The following is a 24,616-nucleotide window of genomic DNA, read 5'->3' as shown; positions in this document are numbered from 1 at the left end:
TGGACAAAATTGAGCAAGCTGCTCTATCTTGGAAGTTAGTTCTGCTCTGAGCAGAAATTAGACTAGATGCTCTCCAGAGGTGCCTTACTGACTAAATTTGTTATGCGATTCTGGGATGGGAGAATGAATGCTGCTCTCCTGCAACCACCTGCATGAGGATGCTTTCCAAACGGTCTTAGCAAGGCAACAGCAGCCATTAGTTTTATTGCTGTTGTGTTAGTGTTTGTAGGAATTAAGTAACTAACTTTGCAGAGTAGGATTACCACACGTGAAATACACAGTACTCAAGTTAATGCCTTTTTCAGTTAAAACTCAAATTAGTGAGAAGATTGCTTGCTCTGCAGAAGCTTCAGGAAGAGCAGGATGACAAAGAGGAATGGGGCATGCTGTGTCAGCTATGGACGTGGGAAAACTGCGATGAGAGGAAAAGATCTTAACTAAAATTAGATGATACAGCTTTCAGAAATGTTCCACTTTTCACTAATGTTAGATCTATGCGAGTCTGCAAGCAGCCACACGGCTTCTTACAAAGCGGGGGAACCCCGGACAGTGCGGAGCGAGACCCTCCTTCAGCCTCTTCCAGGCAGTTACTGTCTGGAGTGATCCAGAAGGCTGATTGCTTGTGCATTGCTGCCTTGAGCACTCTCATAGCTGGGAGTTGTGCAGAGTTATGAACAGCAGATTAAATTTTGGCGTTGTATCCCAGCGCTAAGCATGTTGCTCCTTCTTGGTGAAGGGAGGCTCTTGATGCCTGAGGAGCTAGTACCGGGTGTTCACATACTGCAGCTGTGTGTGCTTGGGTGTCTTACAAATGTTTCACAGGTACAGTTCTTATTTGATAACAAAAATTTAAATTCAGCTGGGACATCTAGTAACCAGGCACCACAGAAGCGTTGGTGAATGTGCAAAGGAGAAGAGAAAAAGCTGATGGCAATGCTGATTTGTTCCTTTTTTTTTTTTTTTTTTTTTTTTTTTTTGTGGTTAGGAGGACATGAGGCAGCAAAGTCAATCTTTTATTCTTTGAGGGTAGTGGAAATGGGCATAAAATCTCCCAAGGCCAAAGTGAGTTAAGTCCCCAGATACCACTTTTACTAGGAATTAACATAGCCATCCTGAGCTGGCAACAATTTTAGGACTATCACTTCTGCAGTTAAAACTGACGTCAGACTCAGCCCTTACTGCTAGGAGTGTAGAACAAAACCCATAGACTTAACTGTAAAAATACATGAAATTATATTTGTGAACAGAATCCAACAGTTTTGGAATGGTGTTTTAAGATTACTCATATTAAGTTTGTGCATATACTATAAATCCAAGTAACATGAAATGATGTTAAATTACTTTATAATGTGTTCACCATTCGTTGTGGATTTTGTCAGAGAACATCTCTTTAAAGAAAGCAACTGAGACCTGACTACATTTATGAAAATGCATTCGCTGCTGGCCTTATGTCGTTAACCAAGCTGTCAGTAGCAGCTCGTTTTCCTTACGATAGCAGAATGAAGAATTGTGGTGTGGTTAGCCTCTGTAAGTTTTAGAGGGCAGCTAGAAATGTGGTGTAGACTTCATTGATGATACTTTATGGCTCGTTTTATGTGGGAGGTCAAACTATTAAAGTGATTTTTTTTCTGGATTTAACTTTTGTGAGCATGATCTAACACTGAACCAGTGAGCTTCTTAATATGAGTTGTAGGGGAATTGCTTAGTCTTAGCTAGTTAGTCTTTCCATGCTGCTTTGGTTGTGTGTATAGCAAAAGAAAGAAAAATATATTGTAGGGAGAGAAAGCAGAGAAACCTTCAAATGCTTCAGGCTGTTAGGTAGAAGGAGCTATTGCTCTGTGTGGTTTGCGAGGGTGGAAGTGTGTGGGTATCCTGTGTGTCTGGCTCACCCCTTTTGTCCTTCGGCGACATCTCAGTACTACGTGACAATACATTGTTTATGGATCACTGAAAAATGGATGTTTTCTCCTTTTCTGTTTACAGGGTGGATCACCTGTACACGTTTTTTGTTCAGTGGTCACCAGAAATATATGGGAAGGATGCCAAAGAGCAAGGTTTTGTTGTGGTAGAAAAGGAAGAGCTTGATATGATAGACAACTTCTTCAGTGAGCCCACTACTAAAAGCTGGGAGGTGAGTGCTTTCTGCCACTTCGTGAAGCGTGTTTGCATCTAGTGTGCATCCTGTTACAAATCTTAGCACTTGCTCTCTTAATGATTTTATGATGTTTCTTTATAATGTTTGTTGCTTCTGATAGAAGCCTTCTCCAGGCAGCTGTCTCACAAATGTACTCATCTTCCTTCAGTACTCCTTTTTCTCCCCAGAAATGGCAGGCAAACAGCTAACAGTTTTCTGGCTTGCAACTAGTACAAGTTATGTAAATATTTTGGTTATGTTATGTTAGCCATTTGCAAAGCTAAACAGGCATATGTTGTCGGTGTTGCTAAATTCATACAGTATTTATATGTTACTAATAAATTGTCCAAAAAGCATACATATATGTGTGAACACCAGCAACTTTGTGCTCGTTGAAATGGATTGGTGTGTGATTTTGTTATACCAGACCCTTGCTTCTTAGGTGCACACAGAAGTTTACGTGTTAGCTGTAAGAGGGATAGGTTTTATACTCAAACTTTTTGGCTTTTTCTTCTGGGAGCTTTTGCTGTCTGTTTTAATAACTTGGTGTGCATGTGTTTGCTACCTGTCTGTTTGTCATGCATATAAAATCTAGTTTCTAGAGAAAATAAGCTCGTGTGTGTTTTTCTAATGATATTTATGAACCCTGAAGCACTTTCTGTGCTGCAGTTATGTGATAAATTAAATATATATATAAATATAATTTCCTAAATGGGAAGTAGCTTAATGGTGATTTTTAAAGCTATCTGATTACTAGTCTTGATCTGGTTCAAAAAATTTTACTGCCCTGCTTTTTAAGCGTTTCTATTTCCAAAGTATGCTAAAAAACAGAACTCAGGAATGGAGCTTGTCATTTGAAATGTAGCAGCAGCACCTCTGATCCTAAATAGCTTTTATTTTTACAGTTTTGTGGTTTCTTGATGGTGCTTTGTGAACTGCAGGATGGAGGAAAAAAAAAAAGTCTTCAGTCCTTGCTTTGTTCAGAGCTGAGTGCAGTCATACATTACATTTGATTTCACTCATCAGTTGCTATTTGTATGCCCTTAAATTCAAAATGAAGGAGGAGGACCAATGATCCAAAGAACAAATGTGGGAGGGATCCAGCTGCACCGGGAGCCTGTCCCTTATTGTTTTATTTAAATATGTAGTGGGGGAAGAATTGGCTGGGAATCGTTTTAAGGTGTGTCTCTTTTGTTTGCAATATATTCAGGCTTCACAAATTTAACGTAGGACTGCCAGGAAATCCCTGGTGAAAGCCCAAATTTGGGCATGATTACTGTGATACTTTCACTCTCCCTCGTGGGGAAACAGAAAGTGTAATTGTAGAGAAGCATATAAGCAATCTTACCAAAGCGTGTCATGGGCAGTTGCTGTCTGTCATACTCGTGGGCAGGAGCTCTTGCTGCTGGAGCACAGAAGTACAGTAGATACTCAAAATAAACTGGTAGATGATGAAAAGGCAACAAATGTTATTGAATATTCAAATTCTTTACTGTGCTAGACCTGACCAGGAGGAACCCTCAGTGAAGGTATGTTGAACTATGTCCCTATTTAAACAGCATGGATCTGCTCCAGCACTTCTATCCTAGTAAAACACATACGCTGTTTTCAGATGGACTTTACACAGACTGTTTCTGCCTAAGGTAGCTTGCTTTCTCCTTCCCATAAAATCTTTAAAAGATGCTGTCAATCCAGTTTCTGTAGTTGTTGATTCTTTTCATTTGCTTTTGTGTGGTCTGTAAATACCTGATTTTGCATCTCACTCTTTTTGCAATTCTTTAGTGTGAAGTTGCTTCAAATGTGTGCTTCAGTACAATGAAAAGAGCTGCATTTAGAGACTAAACAGGCATCTGCAGGGAAGAGGGAGCTTTGTGTGTATTTGGAGCTGGTTTTCAGTTTACAACTGAGTAGTTCTGTGGTTGCCAGTATCCGTAAGGTTGGTTACGTTTTCCCCCAGGTACCTGTTGCTGTTGATTTACTGTGATGCTCCACCCCCCAGCCACCGGGAAGCCTAGAGAACAGTCTTTGTAAGAGGAGTTTAGGTACTTCTGGTTTAAAATGAAAAAAAAAATATATATTCAATTTAAAAATATTAATGGCCTGGGAGATTAGGAGGGAAGATAAAACATTCAGGAGGTGGAGAAAGAACAGGGATAAAAGCAGAAAGACCCATGTTCCTTTAACAGTTTGAGGAGGGGGGGGGTCGTTTTGTGGTGGTTTGTTTGTTTCTTTGCTTGTTTGTTTGAAGTTGGCCTAATTTTACAGTGCAAGCCTTTGGTGAGATTGTTCATGTAAGAAATGCTCTAACAGAGGGTTTCCTCTTGTCTCTGAAGGGCCCAGGACTGGCTGAGCCTGGGCTGGAGGTCAGGGTGCAGCTGCACGGCTCTTCCAGCACCCCGGGCAGCAATTCCAGTGCTGCCAGCCTTCACTGGGGCATGTAACTTTAATCGTGCAGGCTGGGTTTTGTCCTCTTTTCTGAACCCCTGATGTAGATGTTGGGGCACCGCTGTCCCTGCTCAGGGGAGGCACCGGTGGATGAATGCAGGCTGGATGGAGTGAGCGCAGCGGAGGTGTCGCTCCCGTCCCAGTGGAGCTGCTCTGCGTGGCTGGCAGGACCAGGGCTTTGTCCTCCCCACAGTGAGTCCTGCTCCTACAGGAAAGCCCTGTCTGTGTTTTGTGGTGTGGCTAACCCTGCACCCAGGGTTTGTCGGGTACATTTCCTTCCCCCTGCCATGGGGCAGGCGTGCATAGGGCCTCAGGGCGTTTTTGGCAGTTGGCAGCTCCTGCAAGTTCCAGCAGTGGTGGTGGAGGCGTGGGGGGGCTGTGCAAGCTCAATCCTTGGGTGCAGCGAAAGATGTTTAGAAACAGGGTTAGTAAGAAGGTGTGGGGAAGCCCCGCTGAGTGCTCAGCAGCCACATTTTGAGGTTCCTATTCCGAGATAAGTGCTGTGGTAATAAGCTCACCGAAGGAGGGTGATTTAAGGGTTCCCGGTTGTTTTGTAGCTGAGACTCCTTCCTTCCCTTTTTCTTCCTCATCAGCCCCATCTCAGCCCTTGCTGCTCCTTCCTGTTTGCCATGGTGGCACCAGGCCCTAAGCCCAGCCAAAACCCCATGGCTGCGTGCAGCGCACCTCATCTCACCTTGCCTGGAGCCCTGTGAGGCGCGCTGGGGGACCAGCAGCTTTCCCTCCTGCCTCAGGACCCATTTTGGCACCTGTGGCCTGCCCAGGCTGCACGTGGCTCAGAGCGTGTCCCCGTCTCTCAGCACATTGTAGGCTGCTGCATACTGCTACAGACAGGGGTTAGGTGTATGGGCTTGCCTTCTCGTTTTGTTTTCAGCTTTATAGGGAAAGGTGGCATGTGGTCTACCTCTAGCTGTGGGAGAGAAGCCTGTGCTTCTGTCTCACAAGTATTCGGATTCACACCTGACTGAGAAGCGTAAATATTGACGCACCTTTTAAAGTATTATCATGTGTTCTCCACATAAATTGTTAAGAAAATGAGTAAATAGTTTTCTAAGAGTTGTTTATTTTCAACAAAGAATGTTATAAAGGCCTTGACTATTCCAAAAACGAGTATTTTAAAAAACTTGCAAAAACTAGATGCTCAGATTTTTACTTAGTACATTTCTGACGTGATATAACCGCAAAATATCTGTTAAAGTTGATTTATGTTTGTAGTTCTTTGCGATATTGCTTCTGTTTGAGCTTGCATATACAAAAGAGAAAAAAAAAGTGGAAAAAAGGGAAGTGAAATTTTAAACTTTTTCATATTCTCATGCATTAACACCTGAGAAAATAATCCATATTTTCAAGTAGCTGCGTGAGAGAAAACAAAGAAGCTTGTGTCCTCATGTAGATTCCCAGAAGGAGAAGATGTGTGCATTGTGCCTTGGAAGTCAGTGTGCTTTGGCCTCCTGACTCAGGACCAAGTACGGCTGAGACCGACCACGTGCTGCCACCTGCTCACCTCCGTGTTTATTAATCCCAAAGGACCCTACAGCAGTGGGCGGTCCCTGGGGTGCGAGGACATTCTGACCATGCTAGCCATGCTGTCCTGTACCCTGCCATTTGAGAATTTCCTTACTAAGGTTGCCTGTGCTGGATGTAACCATGCTATACAGTGGTCTTGCTTCACGCAGTGTGACAGAAAATGAGTATTAATTAATTAATTTGCTTCAGTGGAGGACTGACAGAATAAGAGCTGTTTTTCATTCTGGACACTTGTTCTTTCGCCTCAGATCATTACTGTAGAAGAAGCAAAACGGCGCAAGAGTGTTTGCAGCTACTATGAAGAAGAAGAAGATGATACTTTACCTGTCTTAAAGCATCACAGTGCACTCCTGGAGAATATGCACATAGAGCAGGTACGGCTGGAAAAAAAAAAGCAGGTTTCCTTACTAGGTCTGGTGCTGTCCGTGCTGTGTGTGGGTCATTCTACTTTCTGGAGGTAGTATCGATGCTTTTTAAGAGTTTGGAAGATTTGTGCAAGGTCCTGCTTGCTGCAGCACTGGCTCACCTAAAAAGACTTATGTGGAGTTTGAGTTGTGATACTGAGGGCTGGTAGCTTTTTGAGTGCTTGGAGAGGGGGCACCAGTTTTGAAAACTCTTTCACAGGTGATATGAGTGCAGTCAGCTGAACTTGGAGTACAAGGCCACGTGCATGTCGTGGAGGTGTTAACCTGATGGCATCAGCTGCTACCTCGGCAGCAATTTTTTTGGTTCAGAAGCCACAGCAGAGAGGGAATTATCTGTAAGACACTACCCATGACCTAACCTGTTAAATACGTAACCATTTCTCCCTGTTCACTGCCCAGCTTGCCCAGCGCTTGCCTGCAAGAGTGCAGGGATATCCCTGGCGGCTTGCATATAGCACACTGGAGCATGGAACTAGCCTGAAGACTCTGTACCGTAAATCAGCATCTCTTGACAGTCCAGTTCTCCTTGTCATCAAGGACATGGATAACCAGGTAAGGAGTGCTTGTGGTGCAGGGATTGGACTGAAAGGGCAACATTGTTTAAAACAAAACATGATGAGGTGCTAACCATGCTGTGTTACTAAGTAAGGTCATACTGCAAGAAGGCCTTGGTGTTTTCTTTTATTCTATTTATATTTTCTACTGCTTATACTAAACTTCCAGGCAGGAATCAGCACTAATATAAATAAAACTCTGTAGTTTCATAACTACAGGTGTTCCTTTTAACAGTGCCCATGGAAGTATCTTCCCTAAGTAACTCAGTTAACAAGCTCTCACAAATAACACCTCTGTGGAGGTCTAGTACTTCACTAGCTCCTAGAGTCACTGTTCCTCTTGCAATGTGTCTTTTAAATTGAAGGATACAGAAGATTTCCAGGACTACTTGCTCAGTTGGTGTATTGCAGTAGCTGGTTCTTTCAACATGAAACACCAGCTCAGAATGAAATATCAGAAAGTATTTTGAATTTTTTTCTTGAATTTCGCAGTTCTCAGAAACAGTTTAATCCTTTTATTCTGACAGATTTTTGGAGCATATGCTACACATCCCTTCAGGTTTAGTGACCACTACTATGGCACTGGTGAAACATTCCTCTACACATTCAGTCCAACTTTCAAGGTAAGTGGTGTTCAATTTCTCAAATTATTTTGTTGGATTCTACATCTGAAACATTTATGAGAAAATTTTATGAAGACAGCATATTTGAGTTTAGAAGATGTGCCAGCTGTTGATGAATGCAGCTAATCATTCATTGTCTCAGTGCAATCCTTTAAACAAAAATGGATGCAATTATCTAAGTGCTGAGAGGACAGTCTGTGAGGGTGAGCAGAGGGCTTCAAGTTGATTGAGGGGCTGAAGTAGGGAGAAGTAAGAAGTCAAAGACTCACCTTGGAAGGCAGTGATATCAAGAACAGCATATAATTTCATGCATGCTTAGGATCACAGTGATGACAAGCTAGAGATAAGAGTGCCACTGAAATACCCCTTCACGTCCGTAGCTTGTATTTTTCAGTATTGAATACATTGGCTCTTTTCAACAGAATGCCTGTTGCTTTAAAGATACAAGTAGAATTTTAAAAATTACCAGGGTACCTTGTTCCTAATTTAAATACCTGTTGTTCCTTTTCTTTCTACCTCTTCTTTCTCCCCCATCAAAAAGAAAAGAAAAATTATTATTTTTTTTTTAAATACCTGCTAAGCAGTCAGCACTCAGTAGTTTTAGAGTGCCAGTATCCTCACAATTCAAGTATATTTATTTCTTCCCACCCCCAGGTATTCAAATGGAGCGGGGAGAATACCTACTTCATCAATGGAGACATGACCTCCCTGGAACTTGGAGGTGGAGGGTGAGCAAAAGTTTGGTTTTCAAATTGCATAGCTAGCTTTATTTTATCTTTTAATGAGAACAGAGACAACGGTAGTTGCAGGAAAAACTAATGAGTAAAATGGCTGAACTTAATTCTAGTAAACTGTTTAGGACAGATATCTCAGCAATCTGATTTCTGTTACAGACTTAGGACAATCTCCATTGCTTAGAGAGCAACTGATGTTGGGCAAGTAATCTTGGGGAGGAGGGAGGTTGACAAAACCAGATGGTTTGGATAGATAACACTGCTCATTGCTGAAGAGGTTTGCCTCTGGAACATAATCTGTAATGGCAGTTTTGCCATAAACTTCTAGGGTTTCTCACATGGAGTAACAACCATTGTTAAATGGTTGTTAGTCTGTTGCTCCATAGAACAAGGATGCAGACAGTGATCAACCAGGTCCTAAATTTCAGAAGTCAGTGGGTATGAAATCAAGGACTAAGGCTGTGCAACTAACTGAAGCTGCAACCAGGCTGCACCATGCGACATCTGGCCATGGTTTGCAGTGGGGGTGCATAAACACCTTTCCTCCTGAGCTAGGAAGGAGCCACATCCACAACCAAGGTGCCAGGGAAATGTCCCTGATGCCTGCACCCTGGGACGGTTGGGCCCTGGCCGTGCTCAAGAGGCTGCTCACCAGCAGCAGCCAGAGCTGGTGGCGCCGAAGGTGTGCGCTCAAGGCTCTGTTCTGCTGCAATAGCTGGTATGAACAAAAACAAGCTTGCTTGCAAGTCTTTGCCAGGGTTAAGCCCCTCATGCTCAGTCACAGCAGTTTTCAGAATTGCCTTGGTTCCTCCATATCCTGTAGCTTCCAGTTGTCTGTAACTGTGGCGTATGACCTGAAACCTGATGTGTGCTTCCTTTCTAGTGGCCGCTTTGGCTTATGGTTAGATGCAGATTTGTATCACGGGCGAAGCAACTCCTGCAGCACCTTCAATAATGACATCTTATCTAAGAAAGAAGATTTCATAATACAGGATGTAGAAGTATGGACATTTGAATGAAGTACTGACTGACTGCCTTAAGGACTGGATCCATTAGGCACTTAAAAAATAGAAGGTGCGGGCTGCCTCACGTTACACGCTTTTTTCTCAAGTTGTACCAGAGCATGACGACGCAAAAAATAACCAAGGAAAAACAGAGCTGGTTCTGAGAGGCAGTAGGAGACAGAACATTAAAAGACCAGAGGCGTTTTTTACTCCCTCCTCCAACATTCCTCCATCAGAGATGTGATGCTTATGATAACGTTCATGGTGTATAAATTGAAAACTTCTGTAACTGTGAAAAAGATACTGTGGGAAAACTATAAGTGTCTAGTACATTCCATGTGTATTTATGTTCAGTGTACAAAAGCTAACCAAAAATAAAAGGTTACTTCACCAAAATCTACAGCATACTGTTTGCCATGGAAAAGAATCAGATGTAGGTGTACACAGCACTTAAGGGAACATGTTTTTAAAGTCTTTTTTATTTATTGTTGTTGTATAGCAGATTTTTTTTTTGTAAATGTATTAGGTATGTTTTTTTTCTTTAATGTTTCAGACCTCAATTTAATAAATAATTTCTATTCAGGTAGGTTTCTTAGGCATTGGCATTTATTCTGAATCAATTTATTTGATTTCTGGAGTTAATTTTTATATTTTTATTTTGTACATGAGATTTGGTTTTCATTTTACCCTAATAAGAGGGTTTGTTTTCTGGCAGAAACACTTGAGTGCATAATTCTGGATTTCTCGGAGATGAGGGAGAAGGTGGTTAGTGCTTCTCATTAACTCTGCTGCCACGTTCCTGTTAACAGATTACTGTTTTGGCAGCGTGTGGAGACATTGGGCAAACTGCCACCTAGTATAGACTGTATCAGCTCTGGTGCAGTCAACAGAATTGGGACAGCATGCTCTGAGCATCTGTCCTAGTGCTATGTGACTGTTCATGAAGGACGTTTCTAAGAGAGAATTGTTTTTCTGTATCACCACCAAATGATTCAAAATAAACCACCCACTGTGCTTTTTTTTTTTTTTTTTGAGCATTTCTTTACAAATTGAATAACTGCTTTGTAAAGGAGAAAATGCAATCTTAAGATTTGGAGAACAATGATATTTCCCTAACAGGCCAGGTCATGTTAGTATAATAGTTGTTTTCTTAGTAATTAATATATGACTTCCTACCTGAAAAAGACTTGAAGAAACTGTCTGGCTTAGGATTTGACATGCAAAGAAATTGTTGTCTTCGTTTCCATGAAATAATTGGATAATTTTCTTCTTTCTCCCGTCAACACCAAAAAGACTCTGGGTTACAAAATTAGGCTAAACTCTAAAAAGGTCAGTACTACTAAAAGTACATACTTTTGGCAAGTAGGGAAAGTATGACAGAGGACTGGCCATCTTCACTGCTTTCTAAAGAATTCTGCTTTCCGGTTAAGCTATGCTTTTATTTACACAATCCAAATCTGACCGAAACAGACTTTGTGGCTACACTAGAACACTCTCCTGCCGTTAGTCTCGAATGCGGGGTTGTCTGGAGAAAGGCAGGTTTTAGAAATGGTAGCGTGCTTCCGTGCATTAAACAGTACAGCCTAATTCTAGAATATCGTTAATGAAGTAATACAACTCTAGTTACTGCTCTCCCTTTTTTTAAAATGTATTTAAAAAAGAAAAAGCCAGTGGTTTTCTTTCAAGAGCGTTAACAAATCTTAACTGTGCACAGAAATTTCACAGCCTACAACCAATGCTAGATACAGCAAGTCTGTACCACGCTGCACGCAAGCTTTTCACAGTTCCCATCTACGTGGTCTACTACAGCTGTAAATCAACGTACTGGTGATGCTGTAAAATATTTTCCAAGTTGCTAGTAGCATAATGCTTTGAAGATACCAGAAATATCTAATAGTTTGCTCTTTTTATGGTGGCAGACCACTTACTAGTTTAAACAAAACAAAACACAGAAAACAACCAAAAAAAAATAATAAAACCCCAACAACCCCATGCCCAAGTTGAACATTTGCCATACATTTCACTATTGCTCCTCCAATGTACTCCATTATATTATACTTGTCAGAGCATATCTAGATGCTGTGTTCTGTATTCAAAGCAGTGTTGTTCGATCGGAATTCTGTGACCCTTGAAGCTATGAATATTGAATATATGTAATGCAGTGCTATCACAATATTTTCAATAAAGGAATTTATGCATTCAGAAACGCGTGGCAGGCCCTTTCCTGTATTGATCCTTTCCTTTATTCACAGCCCTGAGTACGTGTTAAAGATGAAAGGATCTAGCTTAAGTTACAGGGTGTGCTGACGAATATTGAAGCCTCTCCCCTCAGAAAGAGCATTCCAGCAATATCCTATTTCAGAAGTGTGGTAAGAAGCTTTTGTGCTCTTTTTTTGTTTGTTTTCTGTTGGGTGGCACTTCCTCGGCTGGGGCTGTGTTGTGTTCCCTCAGGGGCAGGCTGCAGGGAGAGGTGCGGGTGCCCAGCAGTCCTGGTGGCTCTCAGCTGGGGCGATTGAGCCTCTCCTCTTCCTCCTGACCACCCTGTGAGCTGGAATCAGAGCTCTGCACGCCCTGCTGTACATTTTTGTACGTGCCCTTTTTACTCTGCCCCAGTGCTTGTGTATTTTTCTTTCCAAGCCAGACCGAGGCCCAAAGCTGCCTCAGCGCACCGCGTGCCCGCCAGGGGGAGGCCGCGGGCCCTGCGGGGAGGCCCCGCCTCGGCCGTGGGGAGGCGCCCGGCGGCGGCCGAGCAGCCATGGCGGGGGAGGAGGCCGCGGCCGGGGCCGGGGCCGGGGCCGGGCAGCTCGGGGCCGAGGGGAAGGAGCCGGGCGGCGGCGGCGCCGAGGGGCAGCAGTGCATCTTCTGCAGGATCGCCCGGCGGGAGGAGCCGGGCACCGCGCTGCTGCCCTGCCAGGTGGGTCCCCGGGGCGGGGGGGGATCGCCCTGCTGGCCGTGCCCGCGGGGGGAGCCGCGGTGTGAGGGGAAGCGCCTGGGCGCGGGCTGGGGGCAGCGCTGCTGCTGGGCAGGCGGCCCTGAAGCGCTGGTCGCAGGGGCGAGCCCCTCGTGTGCAGAGGTGGCAGAGGTGGAGGTCTGAAACCAGGCGCTGCTGTCCCTGCTGCCGGGTGTTGAGAAATCCTGGCCGCAGAAAGCAGCTGGGAGGGCAGAGTGGCTGTGAGCCTCCCTGCAGGCTCCCGAGGTATTTCGATGTAGCTGTGGAAAAAAAATAAATGTGTCCCTCACCTTCCTGCCAGGTGTTTCAAACGTAATATTGAATGTCACAGCGCCAAGGGGAAAATCTCCTGTGTTACCCAGTGTCTGCATCCCGATCGGCCTCACCTGTGCGTGCTCTCTTTCAGTACGAAGACCTCGTCTGCTTCAGAGACATCAGGCCCGGGGCCCCCCACCACTACCTGGTGGTGCCCGTGGAGCACATGGGGAACTGCAAGACGCTCAAGTCCGAGCACATCCCTATCGGTAAGGCTGCTGCGTGGAACTTGGGGGAACATCGCTTTCCACAGGCTTAGGCAGTGTGCTGTCAGGTAGTCACAGCCCTGAGCACTGGCTGTGGCTGTGAAACACCGAAACAGGTGGTGCCAGTGAGCGTGGGTAGGGACGTGCCCTTGCTGGCACCTGGCACGGCGCTGGCTGAGCTGTTCCAGAGTAACACAGCGCCAGTGCACGAAGCCTCTGCTGTCTGTGTGCATGCAGAGCAGGTGCCTCTGCGCTTTGTGGGAAACGCCACTCTGCTTTTTACATTATTAACGTGCTGCTCCATTGCGTTTTCCTCAGTACGTATGTGGTTTTAAATTATATGGAGAAAAAAGAGAATTCTCTGAAATACGTATTTTATAACACGCTACATCATTTTTCAGGAAGAGGGATAGCGAAGAAAGAAACGGTGTTACAATAAACTTCCATCATTTTTAATAGACAAGATTCTGAAATATTAGAACTTAGTGTTGAGAGACTATTTAAACAAACAAACAAACAAAAATTTATTACCGATGATGCAAAAAAATCATTATATTTGCGTGCTGCACATTTTGAATCATTGTATTTGTCTTCTAAATGTAGGGTAGTTTTCTCCAGAAACAGCTTCTATATGTGTTTGGCTTCAAGGAAATTCTTTTGCCTTTGAAGTTTCTGTATTAGGATTTTTTTTTTAATTTATTTATTTTTACGGTGATGAAAGCTTTGTCCCAGTAATAAGTAGGACTGAGTGTTTGATTTTATTTTTAAATCTTGTTTTATCTCTGAAAGTTTCTCTGCGTAGAGACATAACATGGGAATTAGTCTGCATCATTCTAACAAGTCAGTATTTGGTGGTAATGCTTTGGTTTTGGTGGTGGTGTTTTTTTTTTTGTTTTTTTTTTAATAATATGGTGATACCATGGCTTTGGCTAAAGTTGTTAGAATAGTTCCACACTTAAAATTGTCATTAGTTTGGAAATGAGTACAGTAGTGGTTTTTCATACCAAACTTTGCATGACACTGTCTTTGACAATCTTTGTTTGTGCATGAGTTGAGTTTTAGTATTTATTCTTTGGGGGAAAAAAAAAAACACACAAACACAAGTTTGTGATCTCAGTGTAATCATTAAAATTAGAATTTGTTTGTGAAAAATCCCTGCTTCAAATTACTTGACTCAAAGATACACAATGTGTAAAATATTACTTAAATAATAAATTAAATGTATTTGTATCTCATAGTGAAGAGAATGATGGAAGTTGGAAAATCTGTCCTCCAGAGAAATAATTTTAATGACTTAAATGATATAAGGTACGTAATGGAAGCCTTCTGTGTTTGTTGAATATGTTCTTGACTCTTCAAAATGCTGGTTTAGAGACAGTGTTAATGACTGCAGTATGATTTATTGGAGAAACTGGGGTTGCACTGACTTACCACATGACTTGTCAAGTCACATGTGCTGGCACTGAATGTTGACTTCTTTCTGATCAATGCCTGGCGCAGACTGCATTCCAACTCAGATTCTCCCTTCCTTGTGGGATAGGGAGGGCACTTCATACCGCTTATCTAAAGGTCTGCTTTTCCATTACGTGCAGAGCATATTCTCTAATTTCAGCTTCCAGGAGAGGTAAATTTTGTCCTTTTAATCAGGGCACTACAGCACTGTGTTTCAGTCATACCTGCACTCACTTAATTTCAGTGCTGCTGCCTTAGCTATAAGCCAATGTGTTTGGTTGCCAAAATGAAGTGAAATGTAACGTAGTTTAAATAGTGTAGAGTAGAGGGAGATGGGTCTTCCTGTTTAAAATAGGTAGAAACTACAATAATCTAGTGGCAGTTGACTTTCCAGCTGAAAACTAGATATGACACATCTAAGGAATAGCCTGTTTCCTACTCTTCATTTTAACACAGTGCATCTGAAATAGAGAGATGTGAAAGAAGAGGTTAATGATCTTCTGAAAAAAAAACCTTGAGAGCATAATGAAAGGAAAGGACGTATCTTTTGTTCATGCTTTTATGTAAAAGGAAAATGTTTTGAGTTAATTTCTTAATTCAGTTGATCTTGTTAAAAAACTTAATATGTTCCACTTCCTGACTTAACATCACCGGTGTTTCTAACCTGTTTTTCTTTTCTGAAGAATGGGTTTTCACTGGCCTCCCTTCTGCTCAATATCGCACTTGCATCTTCATGTCCTGGCCCCAGCCAGTCAGCTAGGATTCTTATCCAGACTGATTTACAGAATCAACTCTTACTGGTTTATTACGGTGAGTGTAATGCACGTGAACTTTTCATTAGGTTTTCAATTGCAAGCTGAAAATGTGATGTCTTTCCAACACTTTAACTGTGTCTAAAAAGTCTTTGAGTAATAATTGTAGCAATGACAGAAATAACTGATTACATTTTGCATTAACTTTTTGAGAGAATACAATAGTAAAATTTAATATTAATGTTTATCATTAATAGGGGAAATAGAGCAACAATAACATTAGCAGCAAACAAAACAGTAGTTCTGGATTTAATGCATCACTTAGGTTGATGTGATGTGCCTCTGACTAGACTTTGTAAGTATTTATTCTTTTATGTGAAAGGGTTATATTAGAATGTGAGGGTCTGTGTATTGTACATGCCTTGGTTTATCCAGCATAGGTGCAAAACATGGCCACCTAATGGCTGCTTTTGTCAGTTCATATATTTTTTTCTTATTTTGTTTATAATTAGTTTCTTAGACTGAAACAAGTGTCTGCTTACACAACTAGTCTTTGTACTGACCTCTGTCGGTAGAGATCAGGAATGAGATGGAACTGGCATTGACTAAATCTGCTTGAAAATCTCTCTGGAGGACTAATGCGAACTCGCTCAGCTTTGACTCATCAGGAAGCTATCCTTGTAGTGTAGCTTCAGCATCCCAGAGTCATTGGACAAACCCAAAACAAAGTTGCTGAGAAAAAGTCTCTCTTCTAAAGAAGAGTATAAAAAGCCTCTTAAAGAGAAAAACTTGGCTGGGGCTCTTGGCTATCTCAAAACACGCAGATTTCTCTGCTGTGTAGCAGAGCATCACGGAGATATTTGGGCCTCAAAAAACCTGTAGCTGTCTAGTTATACTGCTTACTGGTTTGGATTAGCTCAGAGGTATCCATACCAAGTTTAGCTATCTGATACAGATGCAATTCAAAAGGTATTTTGCCCTGTTGTCAAGTTGGAAAATGGTTTTTTTGTTTAGTTATAAGGACTTGAACGTGATACATATTTAAGAATGTAAAACAAGATTCAGATAACTTCATTTTCAGTTTAACTTCATGCTTATCTAGCTTTATTTGCAAAGGAAAACATGTAGTAGCTTCTTAACACCTATTAAGTTGTTGCCATCTGAAGTAGCTGATGGCGTATTTACTGTGTGTATTAAAACATACTGGCTTTTCACCTTTTAACTTGGTTCCTTTGGAGATCTTAGTAAGACCTCAAGCACACGTTCAAATTAAAAGATGAATCCAGTGGGGACTGGTGTTTAAATAAATAAAAAACACCTAAAACAAAACAAACAAAAAAGTGACAGTAATGTAAACTGATTTCAGAAGTGCCCAAGTGAGTCTCCACATCCTTAATGTGGCCTGCTAGAACAACGGTGGCAGACCTCCTTCTACCCCGTTCCTTTCTGAGGGCTGGTGCTGTCACACACAGAAAATATTGCTGCCCCAGCTGTGTGGTAGATGTGTAAATATGGCCATATGGAGAGAAAAGTATGTGTGAGCATAGTGACCTAACCGAAGAATGAATACTTGCCTAATGACACGAGCAGCATGTGAGTGCTCTCCATCTCTCAGTCGTGTACGACTGGCGTGCGGTTTGTGGGTGATGAGAGGCCACAAGATGCTGCTCTGGAGCGTCTCCCGGAGAATTCCCTTCCTCAGAGCCTGGTTGTTCTGAGCACGGCTGTCTTCCAAGGTCCTTAAAACATGCTGCTGCCAATGCTGTTTCTTCGCTCAAACATCCTCTGACTGGCAGAGTTTCTTTTTCCTTTTCTGATCACTTAATGGGTGATGCAAATGTGAAAAAGCCTGCTGTTTAAAACAATCGTATTTTACTCCTGCTGTTGTATGCTTTATCCGTAGAAGTGAAAAGTATATGCTGTGTTCGTCAGCATCACACTGTTGCTGTTTATAAAATGTTTTGGCTTTTTTTTTTTTTCAGTAAACTGAAGGTTCACTGCATAGTTAATGCATTGCTTTCTCTCTTTCATAGGCTGAACAACTGATTGAGCGACTGCAAACTGAAAACGCTGCCAGTTGAAAGCCCTCCTAGCCTCAGATGACTAACTAGCCCGTTTGTTCTTTGGTTTTGAACTCTGATTTCAGGTTGCACAGTTTGTTGCCAACAATATACTTGGGTAAGAAGGCTTAGTTCCTGATGAGGAAATACAGAATTCATAGCTGTCAACCTAATCCTCACATTTGGGTACTCCAGAAGTCTGTGTACTGCTCTGACAATAAGGCAGTGTATTTTAATGCTAATTTTAGGTATGTGTATGCATATATAATAGACACATACATTATACATAGACACATCCACATATGCAAACAAGTTCTCCCAGTAAAATGCAGGGTATAGCAGCAGAATGTATCCTAACTGCATCCTGTCCTAAGGAAATAAGTTAGTAGTAACAGCATGCACGTGGTACCAAAGGTAATATTTGTTGTGGAATCTAGCTTTTGTTTTAAAGCTCCATTGTTCTGGAATTGCAAGGGACATCCAAAACATTTCAGTTTCCATCTGTACTTGTATGATATATTACCTATGCCTAGTTAGTAGTAGGTACCTTGCAGAAAGTACACTACTAACTTTTCTGGTGCTAAACCACTTTAATATATTACCTGTCTTACTTGCATGACAGTGACATAGTACATGTTAATACAATATGTGCCCAAGATGTGATAATGCTATAAAACATAGAATATAGTTTAATTGTATGTGTAAGTGATTGTATGTTGGACTGGAAGATTGTTTCCCTCTTACGTGCACAATATTTTTAATTAGTTATTATATGTTTACAAAAACGTGAAGAGTTCAGAAGAATTGACTTAGCACGCTGCTGTTCTGCATCATGGTAGAAAAGACGTTTTGAGATTATTCTGATACTGTTCTGACATGAAGCCATTTGGAGATTACTAATGCCTTGGCTAAATTTGATTTCTAAATGAGGTCACGAGAGAAGTGGGTCTTTAGTGCAGTATGTGGCAGGCTTGCATAACAGCAGCCTGATTTGGATTTGGAAGAGCAGGGACTCAGCCCAAAATTGGAACATGCAGGGATTGTGTTCGGAATTGGTTATGGACCCTGCTGAACACTTGCCTTCACCGTGTGACTCTAATCAGTAATGTTAGAGCTCTGTTTTTCAATACCATGTTAAGGCAGACTGTTTGGAAAGTTCACACTCCCGAAACCACGGAGTGGATTTTCCTTGTTCCCCGACTTGGTGCTTAACTAATCAAGTGTCCTTGGCTGGTGCACTTGGATGCAGCTGAGGCGGTGATGGTCTGTTGTGCCTGCAAGATTCCCCGAGCATAATCTTCTCAATGTTTTCCACTGATCCAGCACCTCTTGCCTTAGCGGGACAATGCATTGTAATATTCTTACAGCAGGCTATACACCGTACTTGAGAAGATTCACACCCTTCTAAACAAGTGTTTTCTACCCAGAAGAGGAAACATCAGTCTCTTCTGCAAGAGCTTGTTCCTAATGTCACGTTATTCTTACTACTGGGCACTCACGTACTTTGCAGTTTTAATTTGTAGCGTTAGCTAGGAGGAGTATGAATTAAAGGCACTGAACTTTGGTTAATTCTGTGCAATAGATTAGGAGGCTTGAGTTGGTTCCTAACCATATGAAATATTTGAATGTTAAGATTTTTCAAGAGTTAATACTCTGTGTGTTCTGATTTGTAATTAATCTATGTAACTATATCTAACTGTAATATGTAATATTTAAAGTACCAACATATGAACTGTTGTCAGAAGGGATTAATAAATAGAACAAATGCTAATTGTGGAGTGATCTAACCATGCAGCCAAGGAGTTGTGCTGATTATGGTCAGCAGCAGAGCACTCACTCCTCGCCCCTGCTCCCCGCAGGATGGGGCAGAGAATGGGTCAAGATAAACACGTTTTAATACATGAAGAAAAGAAGAGGAAAAACCAAAACAAGTAATGTAGAGATGATTGCTCACCATCTCCCATAAGCAGCCTAGTAGTAGTGGCTGCCTTAGCCCCCCAGAAATCCTCCCGGTGGTTCTTACTGCTGAGCACGACGTCTGGCAGGGAATAGCCCGGCAGGTCAGTGTGTGCCAGCTGTGCAGGCTGTGTGCCAGCTGTGCAGGCTGTGTCCCCCCAGCTGCTTGGTTTTGTGCAATAGGCAGAAGATTGGTGTGTTAACAGTGCTGCTTTAGTCACAGATCCCAAACAGCACCGTGTCAGCTACTATGAAGAAAATGAGCACCATCCCAGCAAGACCCAGTGCACTGTCAAATGGATGCAGCAGGAAACAGGAAGATCTGCTTTTATGTCTTACATTTGAGGAGGGTCACAGGAATGACAGTTCCTCACACAAAGTGTATAAATGGAGACCCATTCGTTACCAAGAGGAATGCTCAGTGTCTCCGTAGCGTTTTTCAGCACAGACCTGTGTGTGGTCCATTTTCCTTCTGTATGGACAAGCATTGCTCTCAGGCTTGGCAGATGTTTTTTAATCTGGTTGAGAAATACTTTCTTAAGTGTGTCCCTGCCCATGGCAGGGGAGCTGGAATTAGATGATCTCTATGTCCCTCCAACCCAAACCATTCTGTGATTTTCTGAGAAGTCTGTTCTAATGCTTTGGCTATGTTTCAGGAGCGCTGGCTACCCTCTGGAAAGGCAGCAGGCAGGCCCCATTCGTTGTGTCACCCTCTTCAACAGCAGCATTGTAACACCATTTTCCAACTTACCCAGTTGTCTGACTCCAGGGAGCAAAGATAGCTGCAAAGCTCTTGGAGGGAGAACTTGGCAGCTTTTACTCCTCGGTGTACAAGGCCCAAAGGAAAGTTGTTTACCCGCTGCCCCTGGCTCTGTTGTTCTTTGATCCAGTATTAGACGTCCCAAGAAAAGCTGCTTTTTTGACTACTTCTTTAGGAACAACAAAGCTTTATTTGTACTTTTTTGCTCAATTGATTTACATAAACTCCCAACCTAATGCGAGCCCAGAGAATACTACTGCTATGCTGAAGTATTAATTGCCCCCTTCAGAAGGGGTGAAACACACACATACAATGCTGTTCAAGGTGGAATAAGGAAAAAAAAAAAAAAAGTTTCAGGTGTTTTGACTAAGGACAGCATTTTCAATGTGATTATATTGGTAATAGCTCTTCAAGGTATGCTGAGGTCTTAAGCGTGAGTTGAAATTAAATATATAAAAATGGGAGCAAACTGGTAAAAATCATACCTGAAATTTGACAAACTTGGAAACAGTAAAAAATCTACACAAAATCTCACTTGCTGACATTTCAACTATTGTGCAATATTTATTGAAGTGCTGAAAGTGCTTTCAGTGTTTGACAAGAGAAGATACAGATATTTCCTGTAAAATGAACACTCTCAAACAGGTGCAAAATTCACACGCTTCAACCAGAAGAAAAGGAAGGACTACAGAGGGAGCTGAGAGGCTTGCTACAAAAAACGTGAAGTTCTAAGAGATTGGAAGAGCTGAAATTTGCTTGGTAGGACAAGAGCACCTTTCAGAAGGTCAGAGTGCACTTAAGTATTTGCAGTATATTTGCAAATACTTAAACCTCACATCCTACATTTTTGTGAAAATAACACTAAATTTGTTCCATTGTTCCATTTACACTAACGGGAGCCTGTTGCATTGAAAAAAAAGGTTTTAAAAACTTTCATCTGTAGATGTTCATTGAAACTCTACGTTGCAGATGAGGAAACAGAATTTTATAGCACTTGTAAACTACTAGCTACATTCAGTCATGTCCATGAGACACGGTGCAGTCCTGTCTGTACAGAGTTCAGGACTAATTTTTTATTCTTGAGTGTATCAGTGGATAAACTGACCAACTGTGTTGTCTCTCAGACTTCTTTTGAAATTCTGGCTATTGCTGAAAGCAGGAAACAAGATTTGACAACCTGTGTGCTGGCCCAGTTTGGCAGCTTTCTGGTGTTGGTAACCATTGCATGGGCACATAAAACAAAAAGACATGTCACTCTTGATAGAGAATGTTCATCTAAACATGGCAGGCAGGAAATTTGGCCCTATAAATGGTTAATAAAAAAAATAATAATACATCCCTCTATAAATTATGTTTTAAATAACAATCCTTGGTTTTGTTCAAAATACGATAGGGCATGTTTTCATAGTCACAAAGTTGGAAGGCCCGTTTCATTAGGGCTTACTCTGCTTCTGTCTGATTTGGTCAGAAGTACGCTTAGAGCTTTTGCAGATGTACTCCAGTGACACTTACACCAGCCAGCAGCAGCAGGAGTGCAGCTGAGGCCATGTTATTATCTGACACTAACTACATACATGGCTGTGGAAGCCTCTGTTCTCGTTTAACTACCTGCCCCAGTCTTAATTAAGAGCGTGTGAGTCTGCACGAGCTGGACCTGCACCTTAGGGTGCTCAGGTTACGCACTGCCCCAGCTCTGTGTCTGTAGAGTCCTGTATTATTTTTCCTGATACCCCGTTAGTCAGCTGGCGATACCTGAACTGCCCAATCCTGCCTCCTAGAAGTTACCAACTATTGCTACTGCTGAATCAACTAGGTACACAAATAGTTAAGAATTAACGCAGACCACAGGCCACGGCTGTATTACAAGAAGTTTGATGCATTCTGAAAACAAAATGTATCCCCAGGCTTTACCTAACGGCAGCTGAATCCTTCCATGTGTGCTCATCTCATCTCTCAAGGAATGCTTTTCCAACAGGCAAAGCATCTTAAGCATGCTATAATGACAAGTTATGTGTCTTGTTTTAAAGTGCAAGCCATAAATAATTTTACAGAGGAGTGGTTTTGAGAGCTATGGGAACACCAACCAGCAGTGTGTGGTGCAGCACATATTCCCCAGCTTCCAACATAGTAAAATTGAACACACGGTGATTGAAACTCATCCTTTGTTTCCCCCTCCATGCTGCACCTGCATCTGGCTGTCCTGTTCTACAAAATACTTACTTCACCACATTCATTTCATCCTTCCCGCCCCCATATTTTCACTGTCTTTTCATTAGGATGCTATTGAAAAGTGCATTTTTGAGTTATTTTGATGCAAATCCCCATTAGGTGAAAATGTCAAACAAAAATCATTCTTTTCTTATACTCTCTGAAAAACAAACAAACAACATATAAATAGCATAAAATAATTATCATTTAAATCAAGTTAATAATGTATAATAAGCCTCAATTTCCTTTTGAGGCAGAAGAATATTCTTATATTTCTTATATTAAAGACTCAACAAGTAATGTAGTCAACAGGACATAAAAGCTTTTGTTTGCCTTGGTAAAAAGTAGAATTTTTTGTTCCCAATGTATATAGTTTTCTTGGTGGGAACTATTGTAAGCACAGTTATAACAGCTATCATGTATAACCAACTCTGAGCACTGTAAAAGTTCCTCCAGAAGAACCATGACGAAAATCCTTATCGCTCATCTCTCAGTCCCTAGTTTTAACTAGCAGATCATTTTTTCTCCCAGTTTGGAAAACTCACAACCGTGCTCTGAAAGCACAGCTCAGTGAGGCATGTGAGCGCACCACTACACTTGTATTTATGCATTTGGCACTGCAGGATCTCAACTCTCTGTTGTAAACAGCATTGCTACACTCTGCTGAAAGAAGTAAAAGAGACTTTTTTTTTCTTCTTTTTATATATGCAGTGTCTCAGTGTGCAGGTCCTGCTGTCTTTCATGTCTTTATGCTGTAGCACCCTGCTCGCTATGAAGGGGTATGGTTAAGTTCACCAAAAAGGCTGCAGAACTTTGTGACCTGGAGTATGACGTAGCATCAGAAGAAAGAACAGGTGAAAATGGTGTGAGATACAGAGAGGAAAAGGACAAGACGCACAGATGGTTTGGAGAACAGACTATTAAACACCAGGACTAGTGCAGCTATCCAGAATACACGCAACATGCAACGTATTTAGGAATCATGAAGCATCCTTGCTGTATGTACCGTAAACCATTAAGCAAGTGGTACTTCTCTATACTTGGGTATTTGCATATACTTCATGAAAGTCAACATAACTTCCACCCAGTTAGTTTCACCACGTGAAAATAACCTCAACTTTTGCTACATACCAAGCTCCTGTTTGAAAAAGTATATGAATTCCCAAAGAAGTCTTCAATTCCATGTGTTGCAAACCAAAATCCCCCCCGCGGGGAGTCTTTGACAACCTGTAAGAATCAGCGTTGTATGGCAGCAAGTTAGCAATTTGCTTTCAGCAGCCTAAAGCCCTAAGTCAGCAGGGATGCTGGAAGAGCCGCAGGACATTGTAGTGATGATGACAATGAGGGGACAATCCAATGGCAACGTGATGGATTAGCTGATTATCCGCGATTTCTGTCCAGAACAGCTATTGTTTTTACAAAAGCTTTATTTGACAATCCTCCTCACCTGTTCTCTCTCCTGCGAGCGTCCCGCTAACTTGCCGAGCTGAAGCTCCACAGCGAAAACCTCTTCCCAGGCGGCGTCCAGGCGCTTTTCCAGGTGGAGGCGGGCAGCACCACCACCGCTTCGGCCCTCATTCCAGCAGCGTGATGACCACGTCGTCGTCTTTTCCTTGCCAGAGCATCTCGCCCTCGAAGTGGACCAGGCCGTGCTTCCTGGCCCTCAGCAGGATGCCCACCACCTTGTTGGAGATGGTCTCGTAGGTCTCGAAGAGCTGCCCGAAGGTCACGCTCACGCGCCCGTCGTCCCCCCTGCGCCCCGTGCTCCTGATGACCAGGCACAGCTCCTCCACCTCCCGCCCCACGTGCGAGTGGGCATCCTTGCCCCGCTGCTCCGTCCTGGAGCCCTCGGGGGGCCTCCCGTAGGCCGGGTCCCCTCTGGCAGCCAGCGCAGGCTTGCCGGGCAGCCCGCCCTCGCTGCTGAACGGGTTCCTCCTCTGGTACTCGCCGTGGCCCTCCGCCCAGCTCTGCCAGCTCCGCCGCAGATCGCCCACCGCCCCGCCGCTCTCCTCGCCCTGCCCCTCGCCCACACCGCGCTCCATCCCCCGCGGCGGGCCCCGACGGGACGCGGCTGGGACCGGGCTGCCGAGGAGGAGCCGCTCAAACAGCCCCCGGGGCTCAGCCCCAGCCCCGCGGTGCCGCCCCACAGCGCCCGCCCCCCCACATGGATCCTCCCACAGGCTGCGGCGCTGAGCCGGGCACTGGGGAGGCAGCACCAGGAGCGTCTCCTCGTCTTCACACCGGCTCCAGCGTGAGCGCTGCAGGGCGAGAAGCGCCCGCAGGAGGCTGTGGGCACACACCAAGACCGCAGCCCGTGCCTGTAAGCAGCAGCGCACGGGCAGAGCCTTGCCCTGAGGCGCAGGGAAAATGCCGTCCAGAAACCCTCGCAGAGCACGCAGGGGGCCGGGGCATGGGGCGGCTGCCGGGCAGGGCTGCTCCTACCAGAGGGTCGCTGAAGGCTGGGGGCGCCGGGCCTGCCAGCTTTTGGTATAA

At 43.2% G+C, this 24,616-nt stretch overlaps 2 protein-coding genes across 11 annotated transcripts in view; both read left to right on the top strand.

The window, feature by feature from the left end:
• Nucleotides 1-11,670, top strand: part of NCOA7 (nuclear receptor coactivator 7) — an 88,764-nt gene extending 77,094 nt beyond the window's left edge. For 8 of the 9 annotated variants that reach the window (XM_068677517.1, XM_068677518.1, XM_068677522.1 and 5 more), the window contains exons 11-16: nt 1,984-2,131; nt 6,373-6,498; nt 6,949-7,101; nt 7,631-7,726; nt 8,381-8,454; nt 9,344-11,670. In XM_068677517.1, the coding sequence (XP_068533618.1) occupies nt 1,984-2,131; nt 6,373-6,498; nt 6,949-7,101; nt 7,631-7,726; nt 8,381-8,454; nt 9,344-9,479 (733 nt within the window). In that variant the 3' untranslated portion in view covers nt 9,480-11,670. Of the gene's footprint in view, nt 1-1,983; nt 2,132-2,201; nt 3,664-6,372; nt 6,499-6,948; nt 7,102-7,630; nt 7,727-8,380; nt 8,455-9,343 lie in introns of those variants that run through there. The other variant, XM_068677524.1, reaches the window with a different exon arrangement.
• Nucleotides 11,671-12,176: 506 nt separating this feature from the next.
• On the top strand, nt 12,177-18,970 carry HINT3 (histidine triad nucleotide binding protein 3). 2 transcript variants are annotated; one of them, XM_068677528.1, is made up of 5 exons: nt 12,177-12,378; nt 12,821-12,938; nt 14,174-14,243; nt 15,071-15,197; nt 17,173-18,970. In XM_068677528.1, the coding sequence occupies exons 1-5, from the start codon at nt 12,220-12,222 to the stop codon at nt 17,218-17,220; spliced, it is 522 nt and encodes a 173-aa protein (XP_068533629.1). In that variant the 5' UTR covers nt 12,177-12,219; the 3' UTR covers nt 17,221-18,970. The 2 variants fall into 2 exon arrangements, with proteins under 2 accessions (XP_068533629.1, XP_068533630.1); XM_068677529.1 differs by having other exon boundaries at nt 12,241-12,378; nt 12,716-12,938.
• Nucleotides 18,971-24,616: the final 5,646 nt, after the last annotated feature.

The sequence above is a fragment of the Anas acuta genome, chromosome 3 (genome assembly GCF_963932015.1).
Source record: "Anas acuta chromosome 3, bAnaAcu1.1, whole genome shotgun sequence".
Classification (NCBI taxonomy): domain Eukaryota; kingdom Metazoa; phylum Chordata; class Aves; order Anseriformes; family Anatidae; genus Anas; species Anas acuta.
The sequence above is the reverse complement of the archived record's forward strand: the minus strand, read 5'-3'. Positions and strand labels throughout refer to the sequence as shown.